Source organism: Calidris pugnax, unplaced genomic scaffold, assembly GCF_001431845.1.
Source record: "Calidris pugnax isolate Ruff unplaced genomic scaffold, ASM143184v1 scaffold103, whole genome shotgun sequence".
Classification (NCBI taxonomy): Eukaryota; Metazoa; Chordata; class Aves; order Charadriiformes; family Scolopacidae; genus Calidris; species Calidris pugnax.
The window spans coordinates 6,357,096-6,383,192 of record NW_015090990.1 but is presented as its reverse complement, the minus strand read 5'-3'; the positions used below and the strand labels follow the sequence as shown (position 1 = coordinate 6,383,192).

General features: G+C 36.7%; 1 protein-coding gene across 2 annotated transcripts in view; it reads left to right on the top strand.

The window, feature by feature from the left end:
• TTC21B (tetratricopeptide repeat domain 21B) overlaps positions 1–24,022 on the top strand; it is a 38,022-nt gene extending 14,000 nt beyond the window's left edge. For both annotated transcript variants that reach the window (XM_014954260.1, XM_014954261.1), the window contains 17 exons: positions 223–380; positions 641–865; positions 1,663–1,901; positions 2,220–2,292; positions 2,841–2,951; positions 4,733–4,871; positions 6,768–6,874; positions 9,334–9,522; positions 9,944–10,054; positions 12,908–12,989; positions 13,736–13,886; positions 14,377–14,538; positions 14,921–15,116; positions 16,655–16,879; positions 19,591–19,711; positions 22,013–22,080; positions 23,751–24,022. In XM_014954260.1, coding sequence (XP_014809746.1) covers positions 223–380; positions 641–865; positions 1,663–1,901; positions 2,220–2,292; positions 2,841–2,951; positions 4,733–4,871; positions 6,768–6,874; positions 9,334–9,522; positions 9,944–10,054; positions 12,908–12,989; positions 13,736–13,886; positions 14,377–14,538; positions 14,921–15,116; positions 16,655–16,879; positions 19,591–19,711; positions 22,013–22,080; positions 23,751–23,828 — 2,435 coding nt within the window. In that variant the 3' untranslated portion in view covers positions 23,829–24,022. The remainder of the gene's footprint in view (positions 1–222; positions 381–640; positions 866–1,662; positions 1,902–2,219; positions 2,293–2,840; positions 2,952–4,732; positions 4,872–6,767; positions 6,875–9,333; positions 9,523–9,943; positions 10,055–12,907; positions 12,990–13,735; positions 13,887–14,376; positions 14,539–14,920; positions 15,117–16,654; positions 16,880–19,590; positions 19,712–22,012; positions 22,081–23,750) is intronic.
• The last annotated feature ends 2,075 nt before the right edge of the window (positions 24,023–26,097 follow it).

Here is a 26,097-nt window from a genome sequence, read left to right as displayed (position 1 = left end):
ATATCTTAACTTTAACCTGTTTTTGATTTCATTCCATAGCCATATAATACTTTGTATGTGAGTTTATTCACTAAATGCTCATATTATTTTTAAAAAACAAAAACACAACAAAAAACACACCCTCCCCAATTACAAAATTTGTGGATAATTAATAAATGCTCTGTACTTAACCTCGGTATTTCATATCAACTGCTCCTTCACTTTCCTTTTTTAACTTCCCAGGGGATATTGAAGCAGCCCAAAGTAATCTGCATTACTGTCTTGAAAGGAATCCTTCATATGCAGATGCACACTTACTGATGGCCCAGGTGTATTTGGCTCAAAATAATACTAAACTATGTTCTCAATCCTTGGAACTCTGTCTGAGCTATAATTTTGAGGTGGGTTTACAAGTTTAATATCTAAATGTTTATATTAACATGGTATCTGAATTACAACATCTTGAAATTTTGAAATACAAAAGAAAGTAATGATAGCTTTTTCTCAGATCCTTACATAAATATTGAAAACCGTGTATAAACAATTTTTAATTCCAGACAGAGGTCAATGTTTGGCTGCTTTTTTAAAAAAAGTTTTTTTCAGGGAATTTGAATACTATGCGTAATGTCAGATTTGGAAACTCCTTATTATGTTTCTTTAGGTGAGGGAACATCCTGTTTATCACTTAATTAAGGCCCAAACTCAGAAAAAGATGGGAGAATTATCAGAAGCTATTAAGACCTTACAGATGGCAAAGAATTTGCCCGGAATGAGAAAACCTACAGCTTCCTCAAAAACTAAAGGAAAGAAGATTGAAATTGATGCAAGCGATCGTGTGTCTGTCTTCCTAGAGCTAGTAGAAGCTCATCGTTTGAATGGAGAACCGGTGAGATGGCAAACTTGTTAAGATATGATACATACCTGAAAACAATTTTCTCTTCCCATTAACAGATGTATCTATCCTTGTTAATTTAGAACAAAACCCCCCACCTCCTTTACCAAGAGGACTTGCTTGGTAAAATATTCAAGGTGATAATCGCTGACTTGACAGCTTGTACCTTAAACTGCAGAGAAAAAAAAACCCCTAATTGCAGGTGCTCAATTTTGAGTCTGTAAAACTCCTTTTAATTTTGAGGAGGAGATACTGTTGATGTTCGTTTTCCAGTATGTAGATTCCTGTTTTGCTGTCTAATGCTATTAGAAATATTTTTTTATTATGTCCTTATCTTTGTGTATCATCATCCTCAGTATCAGCTGTATCTCAAACAGTAGGACACAACATATGTGTAAGAATATCAGAGAAGCCATACAATCCTGTAATTGGAAGTTACCTCTGGGGGTCACTCTCCTCAAAGCAGGACTTGTTAGAGCAAAGTGCTAAAGGCATTGTCGTCCAGTTGAATTTTGAGCACCTCCATGTATATATGCAATGCAAATGTTTTTTTCTCTACTAAAACTTTTTCTTGTAGTTCATATTACATAAAACTTACTTACAAAATCAAGAGGAAAAACCACTTCAAATCTTTTAGCAAAACAAATGGATACTATGGTTTGGGGGGTTTTGTAGGGTGTTTTGGTTGGTTTGTGTAATGCCCCCAGACATTCATTTGCTGATGATGTCTTTATTTTTGGCTGCTTCACAAGAGGAAATACATTTAATTCTATCGGTTTTATTATTTGCAGCATGAGGCTGCTATAATACTGCAAGACGCCATTAATGAATTTTCTGGAACTCCTGAGGAACTAAGAGTTGTGATTGCAAATGCAGATCTGGCAATTGCTCAAGGAGATGTTGAACAAGCCTTGACTATGCTCCGAAATATTACACCTGAACAGCCTTACTTTGTGCAAGCTAAAGAAAAAATGGCAGATGTTTATCTGCAGTACAGGAAAGATAAGAAGTTATATGCTGGCTGCTATAGGTAAAAGTTTGTGGTGTGTGCTTGTATATTTTCCTAGATGTTTAATGGTAGCATGGTGAGCTCACTTTTTCCCTGTTCTGCTATGAGTCAGAAATATTTAGTGACCTAATGAATTTATTTGAATAAGTGTTGTAAGGTTTGAAACAGTAATTGGAAGTCCTATTTTGGAAAGGTATCTTGGGGGTTTTTGTTTTATTTTCAGAAGTAAAGACAAACTAAAATCTGCCGAGGATAAAATTGTTGTGCCCTATTTATTGTTGTTTAGATACCAGTATTGACATGTTAAATATTGAGCAAGGTTCTGTCTTCTCTTTCCAGAGACCTAGTAGAAAAACTGCCAAGTGCTCATACTTTCCTTCTTCTTGGTGATGCATACATGAATATTCAAGAGGTAAGTGCTTGCTAGAGATGAATAAGAACGATTGAGTCATTTGTTGACTTTGGCAAGTTCAGACAATGTAGCAAGCTGACTCCTATTGATTGGTAGTTGGCAAACAGAAACTGCTTTAGAATGTAATAAAACATAATTACTGGCTACAAATGTAACTGTTTTAAGTTCAAATAAAAAGCTGTGGAAATGCATTTCTTCTGATAGCTGACCATGAAAGTCAAGGAGATAATTTTATGTAGAAGAACACAAACCCATAAGACTAACAAAAAATCTAAACTGAGAGCGAAATTAAATCCAGAAAAAAAGCTAGAGATGTTTAGAAGAGTTCTGAAACTTGGCACATTCTGTTTCAGTGTGGAAATGTAAGTTTCCATGGGCTTTACATTTCCTGCAGTTTCATAGTGACCGTTCTTTTCTCGGAAGTATTGTAACTTACGAACCACTAATACTTGTCAGTCATTCCTGGAGGTTGTACCAGATTTTGTTTTCTTCATATGCTTTTTTATCTTAATCCTTGACTTCTGTGTTTTTATCTTTTACTGTTGAAGCCTGATGAAGCCATAGAAGTCTACGAGCAGGCCTTGAAGAAAAATCCGAAAGATCCAGCTTTAGCAAGTAAAATTGGAAAAGCCCTAATCAAAACACATAATTATTCAAAGGTATTCTATAAATAATGTGTTAGGCTATTTGAGTATTGTGTTAATTATTGTGTACACATGGACTTTGCCTGATTTTGTTTTCAGGTTCAGCAGAAGCAGCATTTCACTTTTAAAGTGCAAAACAGTTTGCAGATCCCCTTCAAAATATCTGGTCATTCAGCTTGGTGGCCCTTGCACAGGACAGGGAAGGGTAGAAAGTATTTTAGGACATCCTGGGAAGGAAGCAAGCAGGGTTGAAACGTGGGTCAAATGGTGTGATTGTAACCATTACAAGAATCTTTTATGTTTTGTTTACATCTCACTGAGCCTTTTAATACAGTGTTCTTAAATAGCATCCATGTTACCAAAAAGACTTAAATTGTTTTTTGCTTGCAGTATTCTCCTGCATATATGCTGCAAAAGAAGCTGAGGGTTTCTCATTTCTTTTTTGGAGGAAGCCAACGTCTTCCCAAGCTGGCATGTACATTCTGTACAAGTGGCTTTAACGTGGATTGATAGACAAGTTTAAATTGCAGAGGAATCAGTGCCAACTTCCTAATTTTCAGTATCTGCTCTTTTTCCTAGTCACTTGTTGAAATAACAAACAGTAAATGGGTACAGAGAGTGTGTGGGAGACCAAGTAAGAAAAATAGCTCAGTGCTTTGCTTCAGCAGCACCTCTTCCATAAGTGCTTAGCACAATCTTCCTCTGTACGTACGGAAGTTATTTCAAATAATGGTCTCTGTCTCTCTTGGACCTGGAAGAAGTTAGGAGGAGGGGCACAAAGATGATCAGGGGCTGGAGCATCTCTCCTATGAAGACAGGCTGAGACATCTGGGATTTTTAAGCCTGGAAAAGGCTCCAGGGAGATCTTATAGCAGCCTTCCAGTACCTAAAGGGGCCCTACAGAGAGATGGGGAGGGACTCTTACCAGAGAGTGGAGTGATAGGACGACGGGTAACAGTTTTAAACTGAAAAAGGATACAATTTTGATTGGATATTAGGAAGAAATTCTTTACTGTGGGGGTGGTGAGGCACTGGAACGGGTTGCCCAGAGAAGCTGTGGATGTCCCATCCCTGAAAGTGTTCAAGAACAGGCAGGACGGGGCTTTGAGCAACCTGCTCTAGTGGAATGTGTCCCTGCCCATGGCAGGGGGGCTGGATGATCTTTAAGGTCCCTTCCAACCCAAACCATTCTATGATTCTATGAAATCTGTTTTCTGCCTTGGATTCAGGATAGGACTACTAGCTCCCATCATCACTTTTCGTCAGGCTTAATACTGATTGAAGGTTTTATAGACTTCAATTTTTTATTTCTTCCTATTTCAAGACTTTAAGTTGTTATTTTGAAGTGGTTTTTTTAAACACGTATGGAGTAATAGTTTATTGATCCTAAAACATTGCTTTTTTTCTTGAGTAAATATCTGACTTTTTTCATTGATAGGGCTAGCAGTTTTTATGTTTAAAAATACATATTATTTTTAAAATTTTCATTACATTTCAAAATGTAGTTTAACTGACAGTCATTGTGTCAAAGACAGAATGTTATAATGTGGTTAGCCTATGTAAATGCATGTTTATCAAAATGTGGGCTCCAGTTATTTATCTCTAATTTGGCATTACATTTTTGGAAGCCTGAACTTGCAACTAAATAACATCTTTTTTAATACAGTATTTATTAGAAATTACTTGTTTACAAGAGCAGTGAAGAAAGTAGAGAAACTTAAGGCATGTAATTAAATAATTAAGTAGTGAGGTTGTTGTCTTTAAATAATACTCAGGTTTTTGTTTCTTCCTTTTAGGCAATTAGTTACTATGAGGCTGCATTGAGAAGTGGTCAACAGAATTTCCTTTGCCATGATTTGGCTGAGCTTTTAATGAAACTGAAACAATACGAAAAGGCAGAAAAAGTACTTCAGCAAGCTTTAGATCATGAGCCTGGTAGGAATGTTATCAATTTACAGCAAAACATATAACTTCTACTGTTGTTTGTGTTTTCTGCATGATTCTAAGGACTGAACAAGTTCCCTATAATTTTTTTTTTAACTGTAAAACACAGGAAACCATTAAATGATAAATGAGAAATGCACTCTGAAAGAAACTTCATTTATATTTAAAGGTGCTTTTGGCAGGACTTTTAAACTTGGAACATCTTCTTAGAAGAAGAACTTGGAACTTCATCTGCGATAGATGAAGTCAGTAAATACAACAGCAGAGTTCTTTCTCTTCTGGACTAACAAATGTTCTGATTCTGAATTGATCAAATGAAGATAAGTCATTTGTGCTGTTAGGGAATGGTTGTTTATGTGGTGAATGCTATCCAGTATCCTTGAGAGCAAAGAGATTGAACTGATTTATGATGTCTCTTAGGAACCTCTTTTGCATGTTAGAAATATGCATTCACAAAGCTAAAACTCTTAAGATTTTTTTTTCTTTGTTTTTGTCAAAAGGCAGTTAAGAAGTTTTAAGGTGTTTAGTGTGAGCTATAACCTTAATTCAGGAAATCTTTTTGCAGTGGTTTAATTATATTTGTTAACTTTCGTGGCTGCCTGAATACAGAAACAGTTAGTATTATCAAGTCTTAGCCAGTCTTTGTAGTCTTATGTCACTATGTTACTGGTCTGTCATATTGTGCAGGGGAATGTTGGTTTTCTATCGTCTTTATTTCTTGCTGAAAAAGTTCTGTGATCGAACGTTATATTACTATCTTAGCTAAGCCTTGGAGGATCTGGCTACTTTAATAATTACGCTCAAGACAGCTTGATCTTCCAGTCTGGAAAGACAAATTAGCAGTAAACACAGTTTGCCTCATGTACTTTACAATCTTCTATTTCATCTTACAACAAAGCAAAAAGTATATAAGCCAATATCCTTTTTGTGTGTCTTTGATAAACACACATTCTCTGCATGGAAAAAAAGTGTATCTTACTGGCTGATTTGAAAAAATATTGAACAGTTTAATATCTTTTTTTAGAAATGCTACAATATCCTCTGTTTGTGAAAGAAAGGGAGGGAATGATCTTAAGAGGTTGGCTATCGGGTCTAATCTCTGATTTAGAATAGCATGTCACAATTACAGCCCTTTGAAGACAGTTTGCTAGTAAAGTATAGTGTAATATACTTTTTTTATAAATTTCTGTAAAGATAAAAAGATGGATTTTTGTGGCTTTTAAATTTTTACGTGGAACTGTGCTCAAGATACTGCTTTGTCAATACATTAAAATGAATACAAGCCAGGGAGAACTTCTACTCTTCAAATATTTTATGCATATATTTTTTAACCATTATTCAAAAGTAGCTTGTCTCTTTTTGAGTAGATACTGAAATATTTAGATAAAATAACTATTTATATTCATGTCTGCTCCAGACTCTAGCAAAAGAAAGGTAGTTTGAGGTCTGAGTAGAAATTTCATCAAACAACCTTATATTATTTGAGTGTACAGTAGCACTCATTTGAATCAATTTGGACATTTTTCATTGACTCTGAGGAGGATTTAGACAAGAAATGTCAGTGGCTTTATTTCCTGTCCACTTAAATCAAAAGCTTTTCTCTCATATTTCTGAGAATGCAAATGGACTGGGCAGTCTCTTTTTTTTTTTTTATTCCTTTTGTGTCTTTCAGTGTCTTTTCCCTTAAGTCTCACTCTGTAGGTTGTGATGTTTACCCTGCCCACTAACAACACATCAAACCAAATTCACAATCCTAAATACATAAGATAAAGCCCTGAACTTTTCATGTAAGCTCTTGCGTGGAGTATGTAGAGAGCCTAATCTTTCTTTGACTTTACCAGGATCAGTTCTTATAAGAATCATGTTTGTTTAATGCAATTCTTGTAGTTAATGAACTGTCTTCTCTGATGGAAGATGGACGTTACCAGGTGCTTCTGGCAAAAATTTACAGCAAAATGGAGAAGACTGATGAAGCTATTGTTTCATTACAACAGGTAAAGGGGAAAAATAAAAAAAAAAAGTATGAAAGCTTGGTATGTCCTAACTGTTATCCCTGGTTCCACTTTTATCCTAGATTCTAACCTAAATGTTTTTGTGAGGAAAAAGTGTACATGAAACACCAGTGACTGGTGCAAAATGTAAAGAACATAAGTGGTTAGAACGGCTTAAGTTTTTTGTGAGCAGTGTTCTCTGAATTTTAGGTCATACTACGCCTTCATTTGTGCATGGAGCATAGTTTTAGCACAGCAAGTTAAAACAAAATTGGCTTTGGGGATAGGTAGGTTACATATCTTAAGCTGTTCATTGAGCATCACTCAGAACAGCAGCATTCAATGGCTACCTGTCATTTTGTTGTACCACTGTTTAGTATAAATAGCAATAATATGATCTGTTCATTCTGGGGTTGAATCTTATCACTCAGACTGAGGCTTGAAAGAGCAAAGTTGGAAGCTAGACCTAATTTAATCCATTTAGATGCTTTCTCGGTACAAAGCTCAAGCAAGAGACTGGGTCAGTACACTCTCTTCCATTGTATCTCTGTTGCGGAAACAGTAAGCCTTGATAATTTATTTTTCTTGCTGGTCAGAAGTTGCTATGTAGATTGCTTAGAAAGATAATTGTACATAAGAGCTGAAATCCTACTGATACTGGTATTTACTATGTTGTTAAATTCTTACTACTTTTTTCATTATAATGTACTTTTTTCTTTCTCAAAGCTGACCTTTTTTCCCCATTGATTTTTAGTAAAAAAAAGAGAAGTAGATGGAGGAACTTACTACTTAAGTTCTTTCAGATCTCATATCACATTTCAAAAGCTTTGTGTTTGTCTCTTTCCCCCTTTTTTTCCTTTTGTTGTTTTTTTTTTTTTTCCTGTTATTGCCCTCAAAACTGTCCGTTTTTGTACCTGCTTTCTTTGAATCTTTTCCTGCCCCTTCTTCTTTTGCTGCTACATTCATTTACACAAAACCACCTGTAATTTGATTATTTCAGTAGGACGAACTGCTTGGTCATGTTATTGCCTCTTCTTAAACAAGTTTTCTTCACTTGGTTTTCAGAGTGATGTTAGAAGTTTGCCCCAGATTCTACTTCAAGTTTTACTTCTCCTTCCATGCTAAGCAAAATGGTTTATCTGAGTGAAGCAGCTCTTCGGAGATTTTACTTCAATGTGAAGATAGTTACAAAACTGCTTGAGCAGAAAGAGGGAATCTCTTGTGTGTTAATTGGCTACACTTCCAGTTGAAATCAAAGAAAACTGATCAGGCATAGTCAGAATTGGGCATAGCTATTTCCTTATCTGCCCTCTTTTGGGGCATCTGCTATTAACAAAGTGCTCTTCCTCTGTGCTTCTGCTAGACTTTTCTTAATTACTCCCTAAATCAAGGACCTTAGAAAATAAAAAGTGAAGGTTTATTTGCCATCTTGTTTTTTAATGAGTTTTCTGCACTTAATAAAGGAGTTGAGTACATACAGCTTGTGGGTGATGGTCCTTGAGGTGTTTTTTTATACACCTTATCAAAAGCTTAATTTTAAGAAGAATTAAAAAAAAAAAGGGAAAAGGCATGTAACACTTCCATTTAATATTTTTGAGGTAGTTTTGATGTTGAAAGGTAGCTTGGAAAGTAAGGAAGTTCTTAATGAGAACCCATGGATATGCTGATAAAAATTGTTCTAAGAAAAACTGTAGGGCTTGTGTGCAAAAGCATTGCTTTTGCCTGTATTAATAAGGCTTTGTTCAATCATGTCCTACACCAGCATTTGTTGTGATTACAACTCTCCTAGTAGTTATAAATTGAAACATAGTCATTTGAAATGGGGAAGATATGTTAGAAATAATGCAAGGCAAAAAATATTGGGGAAATTTAGACCAATAAAATGTGTCATCTTTATTCAAATGAATATATTTGACCTAAATATTCCTTAAATGAGGTATTAAATAAGCTTGTTCCACCATCCTTTTCTTCAAGTATACAAGGGGTAAACTGGATCCCTCCCCAGGTTTTTGATTTAATGTCCTGTTCCTTAAGTTTCACAAAATACTGTATGTATGACTAACTCAAAATTAGGTTCTATGAAGTGTAGACTGTACTTTATTGGATTGGCATGCGGTTGTCATATTTTAGAAAGGGTATATTGGGATTCCATCTTCTGGAAAGTGTTGAACACTAGGTTGCTTTCCAGCAGGTTTTTAATGTGAATTTTAGGGAAGCAAGGCAGTTTGAAACAGGTTTTTGAGGGAGAGATATTGAGGAGGTTTGCTTTGTTTTGCTTGTTTTCATTGATGTTTGTTATAGCGAAGACGTTTTTTACCTGCTTTTTTATTATTTGGGGCTTTTAATCTATAAAATACATAGTGTGCTTATAGAAATTACTTTTTAAAAATTTAATTATTTTAAAGAATATAAAGTTCATTCCTTTGGAAATTTTTGACTGTTCACTCCTTTCCCTGCACTAGGCTCGGGAATTACAAGCCAGAGTGCTTAAACGGGCTCAGATAGAACAGCTGGATGCAGTTCCTGCACAGAAACAGTTAGCAGCTGAAATTTGTGCTGAGATTGCAAAACACTCGACAGCCCAGCGGAACTATGAAAAAGCAATTAAATTTTACAAAGAAGCTCTTGTTCACTGTGAAACTGATAAGAAGGTCAGTTCTCCCTCTGACTATTTTGCATTGTTTTTCCATTCATTTTTCCAGTTATCCACAGTGCAGAAGTATATTTGCAATTATTTCTGCTTTATGCTATACATAAAGCCTTGAACTTTCTCCCCTTCATTGCTTAAGATAAAATAATTGTGTGTACTGCTAATTTCTGTCTCTTGCTATCTGAGTAACTCTGTTTTCAATGTACCTCCAGAGTATCCTTCTGGAGTTTTATCTGTTTTAAAGGTGAGGGAATGGAAATGAATGAAATTACGTGACCAAGAGCCCACAGGAAACAACAGAGAAAATGCTCTCTTTTTTAAAGAGAAATACATTTTTCCCTGAGGCTATGCAAATTTCAGGGGAATACTTGTAGAACTTTCTCAATCTTTGAATTACATATAGTTAAAATTTTAATCCACAGGCAATGTTGGAACTTGCACGTTTATATCTTGCACAAGATGATACTGATGCCTGTCAACATCAGTGTTCCTTACTGCTGAAGAATGACCAAGATAATGAAGCAGCAACCATGGTATGGGCTATTATACTAATCCTGTATCAGAAGTTTTTTGAAATGTGTCTGTACTTGGATTTATCAATCTGTTTTGATGGATTGATAAAATACTACTTTTTAAGAAAGCTTACAGCTTCTGATTTCAAAAAATGTGTGAAACATCCATTGCAAGAAAATTATTTTCTGTTTATGCTGGATGATGATTCAATATGAAGTTTCTAGCAATTGTAGCCTTTGTTCTATCTCAATGCAAAAACGTGTCTTTGAAAGTACCAGTAAAGGAAAAAAGTAGTAGCTGCAAGATTGACTAAAGTATGGTTTAAAACATGTCCTATTAACAATTGCCTAATGGTCAGGGAAGAAGTTATTTTTCCAGGTGGGGTAGACCTGACTTTCTTACTAGCAGCTGGTATAGTGCTTTGCTTTGGATTTGGCATGAAAATAGTGTTGGTAAAACGCTGATGGTTTTGGTGGTTGTAAAGCAGTCAAGGTCTTTTCTGCTCCTCATACTGCCCCACCAGTGAGAAGCAGGGAGTGCACAAAAAAGTTGGAAGACGACACAACCAGGACAGCTGACGCCAGTTGACCAAAGGAATATTCCCTGCCATATGGCATCATGCTCAGTAAATAGAGCTGGGGACAGAAGAAGGAAAGGAGGGGACACTTGAACTTATGTCATTTGTCTCCTCAAGTAATGTGTGATGGAGCCCTGTTTTCCTGGAGATGGCCTGCCAGTGGGAAGCAGTGAATGAATTCCTCGTTTCTTGCATGCACGGCTTTTGCTCTAGCTATTAAACTTTGTCTCAACCCACGAATTCTTTCTCACTTTTACTCTTCTGATTGTCTCCCCCATCACTACTGGGGGAGGTGAGTGAGTGGCTGGATGATCCTAGTTGCTGGCTGAGGTTAAAACAAGACACTAGCACAGTGGTACGTCCAGGTGGTGACCAGTAATGAGTAGCGCTCTGGATGAGTTGGTATTGGGACTGGTGCTGTTTAACATCTTTACTGGCAACATGGAGAGTAGAATTGAGTGCACCCTCAACGAGTGTCCCAATGACACCAAGCTGTGTGGAGCATTTGACATCCTGGAGGGAAGGGATGCCAGCCAGAGGGACCTGGGCAGGCTTGAGAGGTGGGCCTGTGTGGACCTTGTCGAGTTCAACAAGGCTAAGTGCAAGGTCCTGCATGTGGGTCAGGGAGAGAAATCCAGATTGGGCGGAGAGTAGATCAAGAGCAGCACTGAACTGAAGAACTTGGAGGTGTTGGAGGATGAGAAGCTCAATGTGAGCTGGTAACATGCACTTGCAGAATGGAAGGCCAACCGCATCCTGGGCTGCATCGAAAGAAGTATGGCCAGCAGGTTGAGGGAGGTGGTTCTTCTCCTTTGCTCTACTCTTATAAGACCACACCTGGAGTACTGTGTCCAACTCTGGGGCCCCCAAACATAAGAGGGAGATGGACCTGTTGGAGTAAGCCAGCCTGCCAGTGGGAAGCAGTGAATGAATTCCTCGTTTCTTGCATGCACGGCTTTTGCTCTAGCTATTAAACTTTGTCTCAACCCACGAATTCTTTCTCACTTTTACTCTTCTGATTGTCTCCCCCATCACTACTGGGGGAGGTGAGTGAGTGGCTGGATGATCCTAGTTGCTGGCTGAGGTTAAAACAAGACACTAGCACAGTGGTACGTCCAGGTGGTGACCAGTAATGAGTAGCGCTCTGGATGAGTTGGTATTGGGACTGGTGCTGTTTAACATCTTTACTGGCAACATGGAGAGTAGAATTGAGTGCACCCTCAACGAGTGTCCCAATGACACCAAGCTGTGTGGAGCATTTGACATCCTGGAGGGAAGGGATGCCAGCCAGAGGGACCTGGGCAGGCTTGAGAGGTGGGCCTGTGTGGACCTTGTCGAGTTCAACAAGGCTAAGTGCAAGGTCCTGCATGTGGGTCAGGGAGAGAAATCCAGATTGGGCGGAGAGTAGATCAAGAGCAGCACTGAACTGAAGAACTTGGAGGTGTTGGAGGATGAGAAGCTCAATGTGAGCTGGTAACATGCACTTGCAGAATGGAAGGCCAACCGCATCCTGGGCTGCATCGAAAGAAGTATGGCCAGCAGGTTGAGGGAGGTGGTTCTTCTCCTCTGCTCTACTCTTATAAGACCACACCTGGAGTACTGTGTCCAACTCTGGGGCCCCCAAACATAAGAGGGAGATGGACCTGTTGGAGTAAGCCAGAGAGGGGCCATGAAGATGATCAGAGGGCTGGAGCACCTCTTCTATGAGGAGAGGCTGAGAGAGTTGGTGCTGTTCAGCCTGGAGAAGAGAAGGCTCTGGGGAGACCTTATAGTGGTTTTCCAGTAACTAAAGGGGGCCTATGGGAAAGATGGCGATACTTTTTATCGGGGATTGTAGTGATAGGATGAGAGGGAATGATTTTAAACTGAAAAAGGATAGAATTTACATTAGGTATTGGGAAGGAATTATTTACTGTGAGGCTGGAACGGGTTTCCCAGAGAGGTGGTAGATGCCCCATCCCTGGAGATGTTCAAGGCCAGGTTGGATGGGTCTTTGAGCAACCTGGTCTAATGGAAGGTGTCCCTGCATCAAAGTGTTTTATTTTCTTGTAATTTCTACCTGAAGTGAAAAATGGAGATAGGAGTTTGTACCTCCTTATTCTTATCCTGTGTGTCTGTATATAGAGAGTGTTTATTTTCCAGAGAATATTGAAAAACCCAAATTGGTCCTGCAGGACTTTAAAGCTATAGTTTCGCTATAGCTTCACAATATAGCACTTCACAGAACTAGAGTTCGTTATAAACCACAATTTTGTAATACTTTGTTTGCTTTTCTCTAAATTGATCTGTATTGTAGATGATGGCTGATCTCATGTTCAGGAAGCAAGATTATGAACAAGCTGTCTTTCACTTCCAGCAGCTCCTAGAACGCAAGCCGGGTGAGTATTTAGCAGTGATATTTTTCTTTCTGATACATAGTTCTAGTGAGATAGAGGAATAAATATCCAAAAAAATACTTTGTATGAATAAAAAGAAGTGTGCTATTTATAATGTAACAGATACTAAAAACCAAAGATCATTTCTGTATATAAAATTATAAAGCTATTGTAAGGGAGGATGAGAAAATTATTTCTTGTAGATACAGTAATTTACTGCAGTGTAATGTGCGTTCTTTACCTCAAGCCAAATAGAGCTAGGGTGTTATTCACTGGTAACTGTAAAGCACTTTCTCTTGTGTTTAAGATATGAGTGCATGAACACAGAACAAAGCTAGCATTTTATTTCAAGATTAATAAAGGAGAAGTCTCTTGGACAGGAATAAGTTTCTTTTAGCAATTTGTAAACTATGTCCAGAGAGAAAGCTACTAAAATGTATTAAAATAGTGCTATAATGAATGCAAAGTTTTCTAGTTGACTTTGTGAAAGAAGTCATGAGAGTACAGCAAATGTTTTTGAGTGCTTTTGAAAGTGAAGTACAATTATCTTTATACAAGGTTTTCATAGAAGTGTTGTAAGTATCATTTGATATCTTTATTCTTGTATCTGTGGTTACTATGTAATATGGCTTATGTATTACATCATATCTCCTAGTATGTGAAAAAAACAAGGCAGGCTTGCTGCTTTTTTCAGCTATCCCTATAGCAAATAACTAGAATAACAATGTCTTAATTATTTATGTATTTAGATAACTATGCAACCCTCTCACGATTAATTGATCTGTTAAGAAGAGCTGGCAAACTAGAAGAAGTCCCAAGATTTCTTTTAATGGCTGAAAAGCATTCTTCTAGAACAAAACTTGAACCGGGATTTCACTACTGCAAAGGACTGTATCTTTGGTACTTGCAATTATAATTAAGATAATGTTTATTTGATTATATAGTACATATTTAAATTAACTTCCTTGTCATCCATTATTCAGTGCTATGTGTGGTAAGTGAAAAGTAAGATAGCACTACTTTCCTAATTACTTAACGTGTGAGGATTTGAGGAAAGGTCTCCTTTTCTCTTCTGAAATACTTTTCTACTAGCTTCTCTTTAAAATGAAGCTATTTTATCTGTCTCTCATACATCTTTTGTATTTCCTGCTTGCTAAAAGTGATATTCTTGCTGCTTCAGTAACATAATATTACTTATTTTCAAATTTAAAAATTTTTCAGACTGTTTTTAGTCTGCAAAACAATTTCCTTGCAATAGTATGCGTGCTGTTCAAACTGTGCATTATCAGTGTGTGCAAGTGTGTCATCTATTTTTAAGTAGTCGGGGTTCTTGGGATTTGGGCAGTGAATTTTACTTGCCCAGCTTTAAATATTTTAATTATTTGTCTAGGTATACAGGTGAACCAAATGATGCACTCCGGCATTTTAATAAAGCTCGAAAGGACAGTGACTGGGGACAGAATGCAGTCTACAACATGATTGAAATTTGTTTGAACCCAGATAATGAAACTGTGGGTGGTGAGGTCTTTGAAAATCTAGATGCTGATATAGGGTAAGTGAATGAAGTAAGTGTTACTTGGGTTCTTCTGTCATCTCCTTCCTCTGCCACCCCTTAATAATGTGACTTAATTTGAATTGCTAGAACTTTAAGCTTATCTAATGCATATTGTGAGAGACCATCCTAGACTGTGTGAAGTCAGTCTCAAGCAGAAAATATAGAAGGTGTTATTGGAATCCTGGTCACTTGCAGTGTTAAAAGCAGCTTATGTTGGAACCGCTGTTGTTACAGAGGAGAATCAGTGTAGAATATCTATATAACAGAGCCATCATGTACAAAATGTCATGCCTTTAGCATGGACTCAGTACTAACTTATAATTAGTTTGGTGTATGTTAAAAAGATACACTTTTACAAGTACTTTCTTTCTGATAACAGTAATTCAACAGAGAAGCAGGAGTCTGTTCAGTTGGCTGTAAGAACAGCAGAAAATCTGCTGAAGGAACTCAAGCCTCAGACCATTCAGGGTCACATTCAATTGCGAATCATGGAAAATTATTGTCTCATGGCAACCAAACAAAAATCAAGTGTTGAACGAGCACTGAACACTTTCACTGAAATAGTAATGGTTGAGGTTAGTAACCTGTCTCATTTCCTTAGTCTTCTCTTTCACGCTTACTATGGTTTCTTAACTAGTCTTGCAGTTTGCATTCAGGAATAGTGGCATGTGTTAGCAGTATTTGTTTTAAGCAATTTTTTCCTGTTAAATAATATTTTATATATATTTTTTTTTTAAATGCATGCTGAAATAACAACATCTTTTAGAAGTTTTCAATGGATTGCAAATTTATAACTCAACTAAATGTTAATATTACTTAAATGTAAATAGACTATTTGGTTTGAGTTGCTCTATTTGCTCTTTAGTTCCCAGTCTTGCCACAGTGTGTCTGATGATGTAAGCCCATACAGAGCCTTCATTTTCTAAACACAATTAAATATAAGCTGCCTTCATGTACTTCATGGCAAATTGACAGAATTTAGATTCCAGGCAAGATTATCCATCTGCTTAAAATTCATTCTTAAGATGGAAATCTTCATTATTTTTTATAGCTACTTGTAGTAGCTATAGTATTAGTATAGCTACTAATCCTAACCTTTAGGATTAATAGTGGGTACTCTTGTTACCAATACCTCTCAACAAATTTTATTTAAGCACACGTGGACACATTTAATGCATCAGAATGCCAAGAAATACTTGTTACTACTACACAATAACTGCGTGCTAAACTTCTCCTTGGCTGAGCTTAGTATACTGATGCCTATCTTGTGTGTAAAGCAGTTCTGAGAATCACAATCAAGATATCCCTCTCTCTCCAGTACTGACTTCACAGTCCTGCTCAGAATTGATCTAAGGTCCTGTGAATATATGTTTTTCACATGGTGACACAATTCTAGCAGGAAGAATGTCTCATTCTGCTTTGCCTTCTCTCCAGGGTCACATAAAATATGTAGTTTAGATGTCTTCAGACTTCAGAGGTTATTGATCCATCCTAAGTGTGACTATTGAGGAAGAGGGGGGAGCTCATAATTACATGGAAGAGGGGCTTTTAGTAGGGTCATTATTTTTCAACCCACTATGGCAAGCCTATTTACAGCACAACCCTACAAAGAGGTGTAGAGGCAGGTATGTTATACATAGCTTTTGAATACAGGCAGTTTAGGAGCTGTACACGTAGTTGTAGGAGTTGGTGTCCCTGTTAGTCACATTTGACAGGCACTTGTAAAAGTAGAAAACACCACTTCAAGTGAGTTCAAATTCTATCTGAAGTAAATACTTGTGTATCAGAAGGATAGCTCTTAACGGTTATCAGAATGTGTCTTGTTGAGCTGAAATACCTGTGGATGCTTTCAATGTTTCCTGAGCCTGAAGAATATATTTTTGAGCCCAAACTTTTATTCAGCCACTTAATGTGGTGTTTATCATGACTAGTTTACAGAAATAATCATAGCACTAGGTGGAAAACGTGTTTGTAAGGTTGAATGTTCTATCTTTATTTCCTGAGATTTAGCTTTCAGTTTAGTTTTCAGATACCTGGTGGAAGTCTAACTTTAAAAAAGATGCTAAAAGTGAAGTAAAAAAGTATCAAGTGATCCTTATGCTTTTTACTGCAGAAGGATCACATACCAGCACTTTTGGGAATGGCCACAGCCTACATGATCTTGAAACAGACTCCACGAGCCAGAAGTCAGTTAAAACGGATTTCAAAAATGAGCTGGAATCCCATTGATGCAGAGGAGTTTGAAAAGAGTTGGCTTCTCCTTGCAGATATATATATTCAATCTGCAAAATATGATATGGCAGGTGAATTACTAAAACGATGCCTCCGTCATAACAGGGTAAGTGAATGCCCATTAGTAACCTTTGACTGTAATTCATCTAAATGTTGAGTTTTCCTCTGAAAGATGAGTTGAAATGGATTTCTGTTTCTAGTTGCCTAGTATTTCACTTACTTAGAAGTAGATGAAAACAAGACAGGAAACCAGCAACTTTACAGTGGGACACAGTAAACAAATCTGTGAATGCTTAGTCATTTTTATTCATATTCTGTAATAACTTACACAGGTTTTAGCTGTGGTGCCACTAGAAGCTTAACGTGTTTGTGGAATGTCGGAGATGCATTTTACTGAGTCTCACAAACCTGGTGAAGAAAGATGTAGCCATATAGATTTTGCAGACTTTCTCCATTTATTGAGAGATGTTATCTTTGTATCTGAAAATATGTTTATAAACATCATTTATGTTCATAAGCCTACTACTATACAGGGTTTTCTTTTGTTTATGTGCTAGCATTATTTCTCTGCTGTAAAGATACTGTCTGGTAGATTGTCTGGGGACAAGCTCTAATGTTTTTACCTCAGGGTTTCTGAGCAGGAAAACTGCTTTGACTATAGGAAGAAGCATGGCTATTAGTTCTTGTGCTTATTTTTCCTTTTGTCCTTTTTTGCTGATCACATTTTTTCATCTATACACTTCACTTTTTTTCACGTGAGACACATCCAGTAGGTTAGTCTTCCATAAATGCTATGCTGAAGGTTCAGGATATTGTTTATAGTGCACAGATTTGTTTTAGAAAAGGTCCTGATATTTCTTTTTCTGAATTCATCAGTATAGGAGTTAAGGTTCATTGTTCAGTCACATTTCTGCAGCCTCCTTGAGAGAGAGACTTTTTTGAACTTGTACTCTTTTTTTTTTTGTTTCTACATATAAAATTAAGAGGCGGCTACAGCAGTTCGTGGTATGATGGTATCATGTACTTTTGCAGAGATGCTTCCTAAAATAGGATGTACTTATTTTCATTTTGACAGAAAATGAGTTTGAATTTAGTTAACAAAAAATTCTTCCTACAGGTCAGTTGCACTTTTGTCCAGATGGCTAAGGGAAGTTGCAAAATCTGTAGCACTGGAACATAAACACAAATCATGTCCAAAATAAGACATATCTTCAAATAGATGGTCTGTTGAGCAGCTATAGACTACAAATGACACTTTGTTGCAGAAATTCCCAAGCAGCTCTAAAAACATAGCCTACCAAGTAATTTGTTTTCCTCTAAAAAGTTTGAAACCTCTGAGGGACTTAAATTAACAAACTCTACTTGATAGTAAGGAGGGTGGCAAATTAGGAGTCTGCAACTCTGGTTCCTTAACAAAACAGCACAATGAAAATAGTGACTCTTCTCCAACTGGCATGCAAAGCAGCTAAGCAGGAATTGTACTATACAAATATCTTGTTAATTCATGAGACAGTATTTTGCATGGTATTCTCTGGTTTGGAAGATTTGATTCGATTGAGGAAACACGTTATTGTGATGAATTAGTTTTTAGAATTGTTTTTAGAAGTCAAGATTGAGTGATGTGGATATATATACACACAGTCTAAGTAAATATATTGAGTGAAAACTTCATAAAAGCCTAGTATCTTTTAATACAGGTTTGTTTTGATTTGAAAAAATTCAAATTTGGTTATTGAGATCCTAATGAGCAGGCTGTTTCTATGAAATTAGGGTATCTTACTGATTACTTTTCTTTGTTTTTTGAGCTTTCTGTTTCATTTGTCACAAATGTGAGGGGGAGTTTATTTTTATCCTTATCTTCCAGGCAATTCCCATACTACTTATCCCAGTATGCTGTGATTTGAAAGCTTTTCATCACTAGATTTTGCAAGCCTAACTGGAAATAGTGAACTTTAAGATGGAATGTAATTTATATATCAGCATTTCTTTGCCTATGTAAAAAAGGTGTATATTTTCATAAAAGCTTCATTTTTCTCTTGAAAATATTTGACCTATTGGCATCATGATAATATAAGCTATTCACAGTAAGGGCATTCGGTAGTTAAGATTTTGCTTATTTTTGTAACTTTTTTCCTTCTTTATGTACTAAATATAAGATTTATATATGAATTACTGTGTCTTTCATGCTAACTTTTATTATGCAGTTAAATTTATTTATATTTATGTGTAACACAAGCAAGGCTAGTATTTCCATGTACTCCACAATAGTTCTTGAAAACTGGTTTTCAGATGCTCGTAGCTTGCCACTTGGAGTTACACAAAATGAAATATTTAGTGGGTGGTGTTCTCTTCAGGATACTTGTGTCTGTTTTAGCTTTGTGTAAAAGGATCCTGTAAAAACAATTTACAAAAATATGACTGTGAAAATACCTTATTAAGAAAGAGTGGAACAAACAATATCCACACTTTCTGGGTGGACTTAAAATGCAGCTCCTATAGGGTTATTGTTAACAGAGAGAGGTATCTACAGGGTTCCTGAAGGCTCTAAACTTTTTTGAAGAAGTAGTTGTAGTGTCCTCTGTGATGTACTCTGTGCTTGACTCAGAGTAACATAGGAAGTTGCTGTGCAGAACTCCATATAACTTATTTCTGTTACAGATGTTTTAAATCAAGACTATCTGATCATCAAAGTTAGTACAAGTATCACTTACGCTTTCCAGTTGTATTTATTTGAAGTATTTAAGCAATTAAGCTCTCGGCATTATTACATATAAGCTTACATAAATAAAATTTTGAATGAATATTTATATTTTGCAGTCATGCTGCAAGGCTTATGAATACATGGGATACATAATGGAAAAGGAACAAGCATATAAGGATGCAGCAATAAATTATGAGATGGCCTGGAAATATGGAAACCAAGCAAATCCAACAATAGGTATGTATACATAACATATACACACGATTTCAGCCACTACAGTAGGAATCAAACAGCTACTACGTTTTACTGGAAAGACTGCTTTTACTTTTACATAAAGGTAAGGTGTCACTGGTTTCCTCACATAAAAACCTCAGATGTTTAAAGATGTACCTAACAGCCACTTGGAAAGCCCCCATCAAAGAGGTAGCAGCTTTATGATACTTTAGAAGTTTCTACTTACTATTTTAGTACAAGGTTTGCTCTAAAACAGTTTTAGTTTGCTCTTTGTGAGCCACTTCCTCTGTAAGTACAGTATTGGTTTTTATAGTAATGCAGTATGTACTGTCTACAGTAGAGAACCATTTATAATACCCAATATATATCTGATGGTGACAGATCATTGATTTAATTATTGCATTTTGATAATCAGAACAATTATCTATTTATATCGATAAGGTTTTATACGTAAAGATTTTTAAAATGAATTATTTAAATGTCTTTAAATATATATGGTTCAAGAAAGATGGTTGACTGAAAATGTGGCATACTATTAAAGTTCTAATTTGGATGGTTAATTGAAGTCTGCACTAAACAGTCACGTTTTTAGATTAATGTTGGAAACCATTTGTGGAACAGATACATAGGATAAAATGACCTTTCTTATTCAACACCTAGAATCTGTCTCTAGGTCCTGAGGCTGGTGGTTTACACAAATTCTGTTCCAGGTTTTGGTCTATGCTTATGGCCCCTCAAAAATACATACTACTTGTGGTCTTTAGTCTGTGGTATTTTCTGTGCCCTAGGTTTTTTTTTAGTGTTAGGGTGAGAGAGCCTTTGGCGTCACTGGAAAACCAGTGTTTTTTTAACAAAATTGTAACTGTTGTATGAGCTGCCATACATTCTGGTCCTTTAACTTTAAATCCTGGATTCTGCAATAGTTTGGTTCATGATTTTATCTAATATGATCTGTAGATTAACGTAGAGTTTTATTAATGGAACTAAATGTTTTATGGTTTAGCTCCTGCTATTATTACACAGTAAAAGATATAAAAATGCACATTCGCGGATGAATTGCCAAGCGTGTGTAACCCTATGTACAGTGAGTCAAAAAATTAGGAGGGTCAAAGCAGAAGGAAGACTTGGATGTCAAAACAGAAATAAAAATGACTGATAGAAATCAGACTTCAGTTATATGGGAAAATCTCTAGATATCTGAGTATGCAGTAATTTTACTAGTTGTTCCTGCTCCTGTAGATTGACCTATGGATGTCTTGACTAAGAGATCAGTTGTTGATCAAATAAAACATATTAGAAAGAAGAAGTTATAATAGTAAAAAGATGTGGTTTCTTGAGTTTGTAGCGAACACAGATCAAGATTTTCTTCTGCTATTTTGAAGTCCTCTAGAGCATAGGAATTGAACAAATTACAAAATCATTTGGTGTCTAGACAGGAGAATGTCTCAGTGAAATTAAACTGTGGAACAGTTTTGCATACAAAAAATGAGAGTATGATACTGAAGGTACTATGTGCACATTGTTTTTCTAGTTTTGCATACAGAATTGTGAGAATTGTCATGGTTTAAAACTAAAATGGTTAAAGCAGCACAAACTGCATCTGGCAAGTAAAACTCTATAAACTGGTATCGGATTCCTCATACTCATTTGCTGGTGAGGATAAGTTCATAAATGAAAAGATTAAAAATTTAAAATTCTGGAAATTGCATGCTTATGATCTCTTTTTTTTTTTTCTTTTCCCCCCTCCTCAGTCCTGATCCCTGTCCAGGCTGATATACTTGAGCTGTATCTTTTATGTTGAAAGCGTCAGCCTGACATGTTGCTATGTGACTTAGCTATTCCATGTGACTTTTCTTAATCAGTGGTCTGCTGACAGTGGAACAGAATAGCATTTTAATTCCCTAGTTTGTTATTGCTCTCCTGATTATTTCTTGATTCTTTCTTCCTTTGATAATGGAATTGCCTTTACAAAGGGGCAGTGTATTGTAGGTCACAGCGGGAAACGCTGTGGGGTAGCACAGTAATTGAAAGAGGACAACCATTCTGTATTCTCTGTGTAACACATGCTCTCCAGAATAATGTTGTCTTTTGATTCAGACATAGCTATGAGTGGTGTAAAGGACTCTTATTTACTACTTGAAGTGACTTTGAGGAGAGATTTCGATCTCTACAGGCTTAGATGAGGGAATATTACAAACTACTGATTTCAGAAAACTATGGTGACCAAAATGAATTTGAATGTGATATTTTCATTATTCAGTACAGAAATGAAAATTGTCGCCTTTTTTCCCCTTCTACTTACAGGATACAAGCTCGCTTTCAATTACCTGAAAGGAAAGAGATACGTTGATGCAATCGATGTTTGTCATAAGGTAGAATTCAAATATGTACTTAATATGTCTACTGTAGCAACATTTCTGTGCATAATAATCCTTTATTTTGTTGAGTTGAAATTTCTGAAACACACAGCTTGATGTCATAAAGATTCCCTATGTAATAAGTTTGATTAAATCAAATAGCCTCTATATGATCTGTTTTAACCTAAGCTCCTTCCTGGCCAGCAGGAAAATAAGAGATAAAGTGTCTGGCTATCATATGTGAAAGCATATTCAAGTGGCAGTAGCTTCTTTTGGCCCTGTGGTTGCAGCTTAGTAAATCCATACAGAAGTATAGCTGAGGAAGTTATTCAAATGTCAATATCAGAAGACATTGTTAGAAAGTAACTTTCAATATTCATAGAATCATAGAATGGTTTGGGGTGGAGGGGACCTTAAAGATCATCTTGTTCCAACCCCTCTGCCATGGGCAGGGACCCCCCCCACTAGAGCAGGTTGCTGAAAGCCCCATCCAGCCTGGCCTTGAACACTTCCAGGGATGGGGCATCTACCATCTCTGAGCAACCTGTTCCAGTGTCTCACCACCCTCACAGTAAAGAATTTCTTTGTAGTATCTAATCTTAAAATCTATCCTCTTTCATTTTAAAAGTGTTACACCTCATCCTATCGCTACACTCCTTGATATGAGTCCCTTCCCATCTTTCTGTGGGCCCCATTTAGGTAGTGGAAGACCATTATAAGGACTCCCTAGTGCCTCCTGTTCAGGCTGAACAATCCCAGCTCTCTCAGCCTGTTCTCATAGGAGAGGTGCTCCAGGCCATGTCATTCCTTTGTTGGGGATTCCAGAGATGGATGCGGTGCTCCAGATGGGGTCTCAGGAGAGCAGAGGGGTACAATCGTCTCCCTCAACGGAGTGCTGGCCACTCTTCTTTTGATGCAGCCCAGGATGCAGTAGGCTTTCTGGGCTGTGAGTGCACATTGCTGGTTCATATTGAACTTCTCATCCTCCAACACCTCCAAGTCCTTCAGTTCAGGGCTGCTCTCAATCCATTCTCTGCTCAGCCTGTGTTTGTGCTTGGGATTGCATTGTCTTTGTGTGCTCCAAGCATAAACAGCGCATCTGCAGAATAAGAAGAAGGGTTACTGTTACAGCAGCAGTGTGAGCATTATGAAATAATAATTATTAGTATTAATAATGAATTATATTTGCTCTTTTGACGGGGAAATAAAGATAACTAGAAAGGAAAAATTGAATGGAAGGATAAGAGAGAAGACGGAATTAAACAGCAAGAAGATGCTGTGAGTAGAGTAAGAAAGAACCTGAGGGAGCGAAAACATAAGAGCAGTTTATCATTATAGAGCAAGTATACTTAAGACTTTGGCAATGTCTCCAGAGGTCACTGTCAGGAATACATGCATACTGTCAGGAATTCAAGCCACCCATAGGCTTTAGCCCTTGACTCCAGTGCCTTTTGCACCAAGGTGACAGAGCAGCGTGAAAGGGAAGCAAGGCATCTTTGATAAAGCTGTTCTTGACCTCCATACATGGTAGTTTCTGGCCACAGTTAAATTTTTATGCATTCTTAAAGCAAAGTTGTCATGATTTTAGTTTCAGAATGTGTAAGCTCGGTGTTGAGGGGGATAACTAAACACAGTATTCTTTCCTTTTAGACACAGAACTTTTGGGTTGTTTTGTCTTTTGACAGGTCCTTGAAGCACATCCAAACTATCCAAAGATCAGAAAGGAAATACTTGACAAGGCCCGCACATCACTAAGAGCATGAATTTTTTTTTTTGTGTGGCTCATAGACTTGTTTGTTTAATCTGACTTCAGAAACTACGGATGAAATACTGCAGTGACGGAGACCAAAGCAGCACAAAGCTATTGTGAATATGATTAACTTAATTACACTAGAGATCTGGATTATTTTCCAGACAAATCTGCAGCCCTAAAATAAATTTTATTTATTCTTATTCAGAAGAGGATACTGCTTACATGCATGCTATGTAAAGTGTTATCAACATTGCAAAACGACGTTTTAAAGCATTAGCTCAGTATTTTTTGTCCATTTGACGTAGGATAGGCTGTTGTTTTGGGTGCTATCTAGTGCAGGTCCATTGTTAAGATGCTGGATTTCAGTTCATGTAAGCTGTTTGTTTATAATTACAGTGTAATCTTTATTATTACATGTATGTTTCTAAAGTATGGCTTTTTTTTTACATTTTTTATAAGCACATTTTATTTTTTAATCTTGAAAAAACAGATAGATGCATTGTTCTCAATGAAACTTACATCTTTAATGAAAATTTAATATTTAAAATTAAGACCTTATGTAAATATTCAGTAAAGACTTTTATAGATCATGCAAGTCTTACACAGAATTTATTTTCTACTCATGCTGTTAGCCACGTGTCATATTTCTGTGAAGAGAAATGTTTGACATTTTTAATTTGTTTAGTCTTTCAACATTGCATGTGTAGATAGTAGAGTCTTATATGCAGAAGTTGACACTCATTTTGTTTAATCCATATAAAATAACTTTCTGGAGAAATCGTTTTGATTACAGCGGATTATGGTCTTGTCTCTCCTAGGGAGTATACCTTTGGATCTTTAAGGGAGCAATGGCATGTCAGAAATGAATGAGAGAAAGGAGAAGGATCTGGGTTTTTTCCAGTGATGCAGAAATTTTGAAAAAAAAGCCTTACAAAAAACACTGTTGCACTGCTGGATTTGGTTTTCAAACAGCACTTGGTGTTATATGTATTTGACTAGAAAAGTAATGTTTTGGCATGAAAAGGGCATTCTTAATATACTAGTGATTAAGTTTCTTAAAATAACCGATTTCAATTTCTTCCTCCGGTAACTGTCTTTTCATGCTGGCACTGTGTAAGTAATTTCGTTTGCTTTTTGGGTTTCTTTTTTATGACAATTGAATGCTAAGGCTACAAAAGGGAGCCTGCTTACAATTCTATCTAATCTTGCTTATCAATAACTGGGTGCTGTATCTGGGGTAATAACTTTATAGCCTTATTTCCTAAACAGATCGGCAAACATCACTTATGCGATGATGCTACCTGCTGGTGGGTTCCAGGCTCTGCATTTCAGTAACCTTCAAGCTGCTGGGCAGCTGAACTAAAATGAGTAGAGATGTCTCAGGACTTTAACTCTTCTACAAGATTTGTGTGAATATTAGAATTGAGAAAAGACCCAAATAAACAGCCTCTCCTTCCCTATGGAACCTTGAAACTTATGCTGTAGCCTCATCCCTTCTGTTTGAGCACTGGCAATCAGTTTGTCTGTACAAAACTGTGCCAGACGCAGTACAGGCTCCTGGTTTTTTGCCTGCAAGTTGTGCAGCGTGGTGGAGCTATGAGGAAGGTGATTTAGGAGATCGGTGAAAAAATGCTATGGGAGTGGAATGAGGAACATGGAAGGATCTGGAAAAATGCGGAGGCTGGGGGAAACTGTAAGGGAGCTGGGCTGTGGCAATCAGCAGACTATGAATTCTTAAACTATGCTGCTTTGGTTTTATTCCCACTGCTAAAAGAATAAGTGTATAGGCTTTCTCAAGGCAGCTTCCAGTAAAACAGCATTTCTTTGTACACAGCCCTATTCATACAGGATCAGTGTGGTTTTGCTTCCTCAATAGCATTGGAATAACATGTAGCTGAAGTTTAGACTAAAAATAAGTGGGTTTACATCAATACATTCAAGATGCTTTCAAAGCAGGCAAGACTACTCTGCATCTACATCTACTTTATTTTGTTTTTATCATGAGCATAAGATGGATGTTACTCTTTCATAAGATAGGTAACAGATTAGGTCATGACAATGATAAGATACAGAAGTTGGTTGACAGATAAAATTGAGACTTTGAGCTTTTTGTGACTAAGTTTTGGTGAAGAGCTTTATTCTTATACAATGCAGACAAAAGATTTTTTTAATTCCCTATTAGCCATCTTGAGCATGTCTAGCCATTAGTGTCTTTTTATGGATGAGGTCTTCAAAAGAAGAGTGCAAATGGGTACATCTTTGGATTTAAAAAAAAAGAG